At 40.0% G+C, this 7,306-nt stretch overlaps 1 protein-coding gene across 1 annotated transcript; it reads right to left on the minus strand.

Annotated features, from left to right (window-relative positions):
- Nucleotides 1–452: 452 nt before the first annotated feature.
- On the minus strand, nucleotides 453–1,846 carry LOC122067692 (polygalacturonase-1 non-catalytic subunit beta-like). Its single transcript, XM_042631537.1, has 2 exons — nucleotides 1,736–1,846; nucleotides 453–1,534 (listed from the first exon to the last, which is right to left on the minus strand). The coding sequence occupies exons 1-2, from the start codon at nucleotides 1,784–1,786 to the stop codon at nucleotides 563–565; spliced, it is 1,023 nt and encodes a 340-aa protein (XP_042487471.1). The 5' UTR covers nucleotides 1,787–1,846; the 3' UTR covers nucleotides 453–562.
- Nucleotides 1,847–7,306: the final 5,460 nt, after the last annotated feature.

A 7,306-nucleotide genomic window follows, 5' to 3' on the forward strand; every position in this document is an offset into this window, starting at 1 on the left:
AAGACCAATATTTTTTTTTTTTTTGTTGGTAAAACAGGCGAATAACCAAACCTACAAAGATCAAGATATAACTGAAAATAAAATTCATCACCGCGAAATGAATCATACAACTCATCACTGTCAAATGAATTCAAAATCCTATAGCACATGTCATGCCTCTTCGTCGAGGTGTTCTAACCATGTTTTCCCATTCACATCCCCTGTTGATCCTAGACCAAACTTTCAGATCTTTCTGGAATTCTGATCATGCAAATGAGTTTACTGGTGTGTATGTAAAGGATACCCTGTCTTGGTGTATAATTTTGATCAGCAAATTTCAGGCTTGTAGAATTGGTCATTTGTGGTAGAGGTGCAACAGGGCACGTTGGACTGAGTTTTCTTTTGATTTCAGGTTATTGTCATCTATTATGCCAGAAATTAACTAACAAAATCACATTGAAACTCAAAAGGAATAAGAAGCAAGCCAAAAATAAGTCATTATTTATCCTTCAAATAGCCTAAAGTAATATTTATAGTAAAATAAACAAGAGAACTAGAAGATAATCAAATCTTCAATTGCTGCTCAACCTAAAGTCTTTGTCCAGACTATTCCATTCTCATTTATCCAATGGCAGACTTCAATTTGGCCTGGGCCAAATCCCAGTAACTTGAAAGCAAGATGATTTGGATTCCAAGTTGATGTGTCATAGTGGCATGCCATGATCGCATGATTCACTTTCTTCTTAGCATGTATATCAACTGCATATACTTTTACTTTCTGTAAAACATGGCAATAATAGATTTGAAATATGAATGGCTGGCTATGACATAAGGTTGGTGATTCAGAAAGATTTCCATATATGAGTTTCACAGCTCCAATTGTAACGTTCTCGTAAGATCCTTCAACGCTTTCAGTACTCCATACGCATATATAATGCCCTAATTTCTCAACAACAAAATCAATAAGATCCTCGGCAGAAGTTGCACAAGTTCTTTTCTCACCACGATTGGGGCTCTTATCACATATTTTGAGGGTGTCTTGAATATATTCATCCATGTTTGATTCATCTACCACGCCAAAAAGTTTCTTCAATTCCTCAATCCGGGCAAACGAAAATGGGATTTTTGATGCCAAAGATCGCGACAAGAACGATTTATATGACATTGGGTCCCTTAGATCAGGGATGGGCATGAAACTTCCCTCTATCACCATTGACTGCCGGAAATATGGCAATCCCCCTTGGCTGGCTAACACCAAGGGTTTTTCATTAGGATAATCATATTTCAGTTTGGCTTCATTCCATTGAGCCATTGGTGGCAAGGTTGTGTTGTCTGTTATCTTCTTCACTTGTGCATTTGTTGAACAAGCAATATTAGCCTGCTTACAAAACAAACGCAGGTGGGAAGACAATTCATTTTTCTCCATAAGTTTCATCAACACCACCTCTTGATGAGGGCTTAGTGTAGAAGCCTTTTCAGCTAACCAGTGTGGAGGGTGTGGAAGACCAATATGCTCTTTCCAGTATTGTAAGAAAACATTTTCAGCTTGAGAAACCTACAATTTCATGAGGAAGAAAATAACAACATAGTAAGAAAGACAAAACAAGAACAGGCAGTAACCAAGTTGTGAATACAGCTCTCTTTAGGGTCTACCAAAAAAAAAAAAAAAAAACCAAGTTTTTTTTTAAAAACAAATTGGTGTAGCTTAGTGACCATATTGAAATGAACGCAAATGAGAAACCATCACTTTTCTTACACTAAAATATGCTACTGTCAGAATTCCAAGCAACAGAATGGGATGCACCATGGTGGAACTGAAACAGAGAATGGCGTGAATTGGTCTTTGCCTTTGTAGGAATGAGTTTGGTCTGATGCATCGGAGAGGGAGTGTTTGAAATTATATAGAAGAAAAATTTTGTAGTACCAAAAAATTTACGAGGAAGTTTTCGTACATCTTCTAAACTGGTAGCAAAAATATTGGGTTGTAGAAACTCTTCTGCTACCCAGGTTAATAGCGAAAGAAATTACATAATTTATTTCCCTTTTGGGTTCTAAAATACCCTCCTATGTTTTCATAGTTTTCAAAATACCCTTCGAGATTCCATTTCTTTGGCTATGAACATGGGTAGCAGCAAATTATTTTCTTAAACAGCTATGCGGACTCGTATTTTCCTAATTTTCCCAATGAGAATATGACAAAACTCTCTTTTCTGAGTAACATTAATAGAAAACTTCCAACTGCCCTTCAACATTCAAATCTTTAAATGTCAAAATTACCATTTAATTGGACTCAGGTCCTCCCCAGCGGCCCTGGAGGCCTAGCGTGCATTTGAATGGCTGGCAAGACCCAGGCATGCACCCCAACACATAGGTGCGTATTCCAAGATCCTCCCAGCCGTTGGACGCTCACTGGGTGCCCTAGTGGCTGGAGAGGATATGAATCCTTTTAATTTTGGGTCATTCTCATAAATCCTATTTTCTTTTCTTATCTGGCTAGGTCTTTATGTAAAGCTTAATCATGGTAGTCAAATAAAAACTTCAAAAACTTGATCACTAATGGCATACATGATCAGAAATTGTGGAGAAAACCCAACCCCAACCCACTAAAATCAAACAAAAACTTGTCAAAGAATTTTAATGCCTTCAACTCAATCATGGGTTTAAGTTCTCTACAACGCCTGCTGAAATCCAAAACTGCAAGTGGGCACACCCTCGCACTCATATTACTGTAGCACTCCCTTAAGATATCTTGAGTTACATACCCCTATTTATGGGTTTCCCGTAAGACCCTCTCCAATGTCCGAAACTACACATTGGCAACCCTCTCCCCTCAATCATAGCATTGAGTACTCAAAGTTGCAATGTCTGATACAATTTGCGAAGAAATAACATTCACTTTGGTCATAGTTCAACCCCTCGGCAAATAACCCAAGAGGATAGCTCAATTGATGAGCAACGAACTTGGTACGAGCCGTAAACTCGGACATCCTAAGTTCAACTCCCATTAGGCACATCTTGGACCACTCACACAGGTGTGTTTAGTGCTCTTCACTGCTTTCAGTGAAAGTTGAATAGTTCTCATTCAACCCTGGTATGACCCGGTCCATGCGGTTGTGATGTCAGTATGGGCCCGCAGGATTAGTCAGGCCAAAGGCCTGGATACCTGTCGTTAGCCAAAAAAAAAAAACCCTCGGCAAATCATCCACCAAGTGCTTCAATGGTGTTGCCAAAGGATGTCAAAATCACTATAGACAACAAGTTCACTGGGTAAAAGGGTCCTATCAACTGAACTAGTATTTGCCACAAGGAACTATGATGTGATAATTTCATTTGTTGCAAAATGGAATGTAGTTTGGATCAACCACTTGTCAAAATTCATAGCCAAATTGTATCATTCTCCCCATTATAATGGAATTTTTTTCTTTGTAGCTGTCCATTTGTTTTCCCTATTTCCACAAAAATTTTAATTCCCAATGCACATTTAAAACCTTATTCTTGGCCCTTTGTCAAATCCAATAGGCCACAAACTCGACATTTAAGGAAAGATAGCTTCACCCTACTTGCCACAAATTTGGGTTTCATCTGTGACAGATATTTGGGTGATGAAGAAAACTATTAATCAAAGGCAGTTGGGTGTAAGCTTTTTGGACTAGAACTTGTTTTGTATGATCTTTTCAATAAATATTTTTCTAGGTGGGCGGTGGGCTGTGGGCTGTGGGCTGTGGGCTGTGCGCCTCACTATAAAAGTTGGGTGAGGTCTGGTAAGGGCCATGCCCTTCCTCGAGGCTCCAACTACCAAAGCCCCTATGCACCCAAGAAAGGGCATTTACACGTCCAAAAAAGTAGATTACGAAGATATATATAACAACCAAAATTCACTTTTACAATTACAGTGTATCACATAAACAATCCAATATGTTGTGAACTCAATAATATTTCCCACCCAAAAAGGTAATTGCAAAAGAAACAAAAGAAGGCAACTCAAGAAAATCGTACCAATAAAAGGGACCCAAACCTTTCCCTTTCAAAAGGCTCCAGATCACTTAATTCCTCTGACAGTCCTAACTTACCAAAAATTAGGTTGTGAAAATTTTTCTAAAACAACAGTACTTCAATCAAAAAGTTTGATGTCCTGGAGTGTTATTTAATTAAGAATATTCTTTTTGCGAAGAATTTCAGCCATAAACTTTTGAGGTCAGAATAATCCCCATATGATTCACTATAGGAACAATTCAAATTGCCACTCTAAGAACCAATTTAAGACTTTCGAGTCAGAATGTATGACCATTGAAGGAAATTTTTGAGAGGAAAACTTTATTCATAGCTAAATTGGTAAGAACTATTTAAACATTGAAAATATAACATAAGGGTGTCAATCAGTCCGGAACCAGGTATTCGGTCCGATTCTGATTTTGATTCCAAGGACTGTTAGTGTGATCCAGAATCAAACCAAGTCCAGTCTCGGTTATGAAAATTGGTACTCGTACTTGACCTATCCGGTTCCGGTCCGGTTCTAGTTCCTACTCGAGAACAAGCAATAAACAAGGGCAAAGGTCCCTAGCTCAATGGCCCATTGAGATTTGTCTCAAATGCCCAATTATCTGCAATGTGGCAGATTGGATGAGTCCCAACATTATATCAATAAATAAACAACAACAATTTCCAAGTTCCGTTTCAAGAAAAAACACATATACATTAGAAAGATAAGAAAGTTCATACAAAAAGCTGCAATGCTATTGGAGACTGAAATCAAACAAGTGCAACATTGTAGGAGATGGAAAACCGACTTGTTGTAATGTTGTTGAGAAGAATCGACTGATTGGCCTCAGGAAAATCGTGAGAAATAGAAGAAAGGACGCTTTCAGCCACTGCAATTTTGTCTGAGACAAAGAGTCATTGTTATGCTAATTGTGAGAAGATGAAAAACATAACACTTCAAACTTGAAGAGCCACAGTTAAGTAGATTATTTAACTCATGGTTCAAGAGTCCTAAGGCAACAAAAACTATAAAAAAAAAAAAAAGAGGGTTTTACATTTGGACTATAATTGTAACTCTATAAGATGATTTATCATTTTATTTTTTTTTTGCTAAAGATGTGAATATTATTAAAAGCAAAATGAGAGTACAAAGAAAATAAAAAGGGCAAGCCCGAGACCCCTAGAGCCACTTGAGACCTCCACCTTCGTAATGGCTATCAGTAGAAGAGGCAAGCTTAACCCTAGAAGAAGCGGTATTTGTGCCTGCCTAACACATCATCCTCTAAATCGACATTAATATGATTCGGTAAAGGCACCGTGCAAGCTGAGACACCTGACTTGGATGCCTTCTTCGCCAGATAGTCCGCAGTAGTGTTCACTTCTCTATAGCAGTGGGTGATCTTCCATGGAGTAGATTCTAAAAAAGGAAGGGTGCAAATCTACTTTTGAAGGATAAACCAAGGAATTTGATTTTTTTGTATCGCAGTCACCACAGTTGTCAAATCCGACTCGATCCAGAGACCTCTGACATTCATAGTTTGAGCGAGCGTGATTCCTTCTAGGACCGCTTCAAATTCTGCTTCATAGGTCTTCTTGATACCCAAGAAGGTACTGAAGGAGTTACAAATGCGCCCCTCACTATCTCTGGCGATGCCCCCTGCCCCTGCTCTACCTGGGTTGCCCTGAGAACTACCATCCACATTTATTTTGATCCAATTTATCAGAGGTTTACACCAATGCACTTCAAGAGGAGGCGTATCCTTTTGGTTTTCTACAGATAGACCCAATTTCCTGCAGCAAATTAAATCAGGAGTTGATTTAATCTCACCCTTGGAGCGGCCTACACAAAGACAAATTTCCTGTCGAATATATTCATAGGAGTAGTTCACATTCCTAGTTGTGCCCTCATATCGTCTTCTGTTATGTTCCCACCAGATATGGGCAGCTATAATTGTCACACCCCGTTCACACTGAACCGGGCCAGTGACCGAGTTAACACCGGTTAACCCAAACCTGCCAGGATCATCAGATACTGTATTCCACCACAGCATACGCACAACTAATATAAGTTTATCAGATCAGCGGAAGACTAAGTTTTACCTGTGAATAAATCCCATATACTTGAAACCCGAATTGTGATACAATAATTATATACATGTGGGCCCGAAGGCATGATAATTACACAATAAAAGTACAATTCATATATCAAGTATATACAGGAAATCATCAAAACAATCAGAGTACACAGCTCGGCTCGGTATCAACGCTAAAGCTCAGCTCGGCATCAAGGGTTGAGCCCAACTCAGCATCACGTAGTAGAGCTCAGCTCGGCCTCAGAAGTGGAGCTCAGCACGGCCTCAAAGGTGGAGCTCAGCTCGGCCTCAGAACTACTGTCCCACAGCACAGCTCTCGCACGAGCAGTCAGTGTCGTGTTCTAACTCCTCAGGGGTCCACCAGTCCTCTTCAGGAAACTCGACTATGGGACCCACCCCATACTCCTCAGATGTATGACCTGCAAAATCATCTAAAAAGGGGTGTACACGTGGGATGAGCTCACTAGCTCAGTAAGTAGAAAGATGGACCACACAGCAGTCCACACTTCACAACACATCATATGCACTACATGCCATGCTATACATTTTAAATCACATCCACCTAAGCAACATTACTAAGTCCTTGGTTTTAGTGCTACTACAACCACAGTGCGCGTATACTCCGGGTACGAGCCACTAACTCCCTCCCGCGATAAGCCCATAGGGCTATCGGAGAAGGCCCAACGTGAGTACGCGAAAAAGTAAAGACAATGCCGTCCACCGGCTCTCAACAGAAATGTAAATGACTGAAAATAAATGTGCTGACTCCAGCAATTTAAAAGCAGTACGATTGGCCCTCTTGAATGTACCACCGGGGTTGCCGACTATCCTACATGACTCGTCGGGCGTTATGTCTAACCGCCACAGTGACCCGACGACCGCGACCACTGCTTCCCCCCAAATGATAACCCAACACCTTAACCTCTGTTGGGAAGGGTCGTAGCACGGGATGGTGAGAATCCTAATACCGCATGCTCCTATATGACAATAGTACGATTGCATAGTGCCTCCGTGTCCCATTCCACGGGCCACCAATGTACTCGTTTTCAAGCTGACTACGGAATCTAGTCTATCAATGCATCATGCACCATGATGTCCACATTCAACATATAAACATCTCATTCAATTGGCATTTAGAAAGTAAACATAGCACATATGCATCACAATGTGAGGAACGACTAATCTACATAGCATATTCATGATGGCATGACTAGACTAGATATAATTAAATGAATGCCAAACAATGCCTTGAAACA

Source organism: Macadamia integrifolia, unplaced genomic scaffold (assembly GCF_013358625.1).
Source record: "Macadamia integrifolia cultivar HAES 741 unplaced genomic scaffold, SCU_Mint_v3 scaffold3062, whole genome shotgun sequence".
NCBI classification, from domain to species: Eukaryota; Viridiplantae; Streptophyta; class Magnoliopsida; order Proteales; family Proteaceae; genus Macadamia; species Macadamia integrifolia.

Excerpts from the sequence above, each read along its gene's own strand:
- LOC122067692 (XM_042631537.1), bottom strand. The coding sequence starts at position 1,786 with ATGGTGCATCCCATTCTGTTGCTTGGAATTCTGACAGTAGCATATTTT. Across the intron at positions 1,535-1,735 it reads TGACAGTAGCATATTTTAGT|GTTTCTCAAGCTGAAAATGT; the intron begins GTAAGAAAAGTG and ends ATGAAATTGTAG.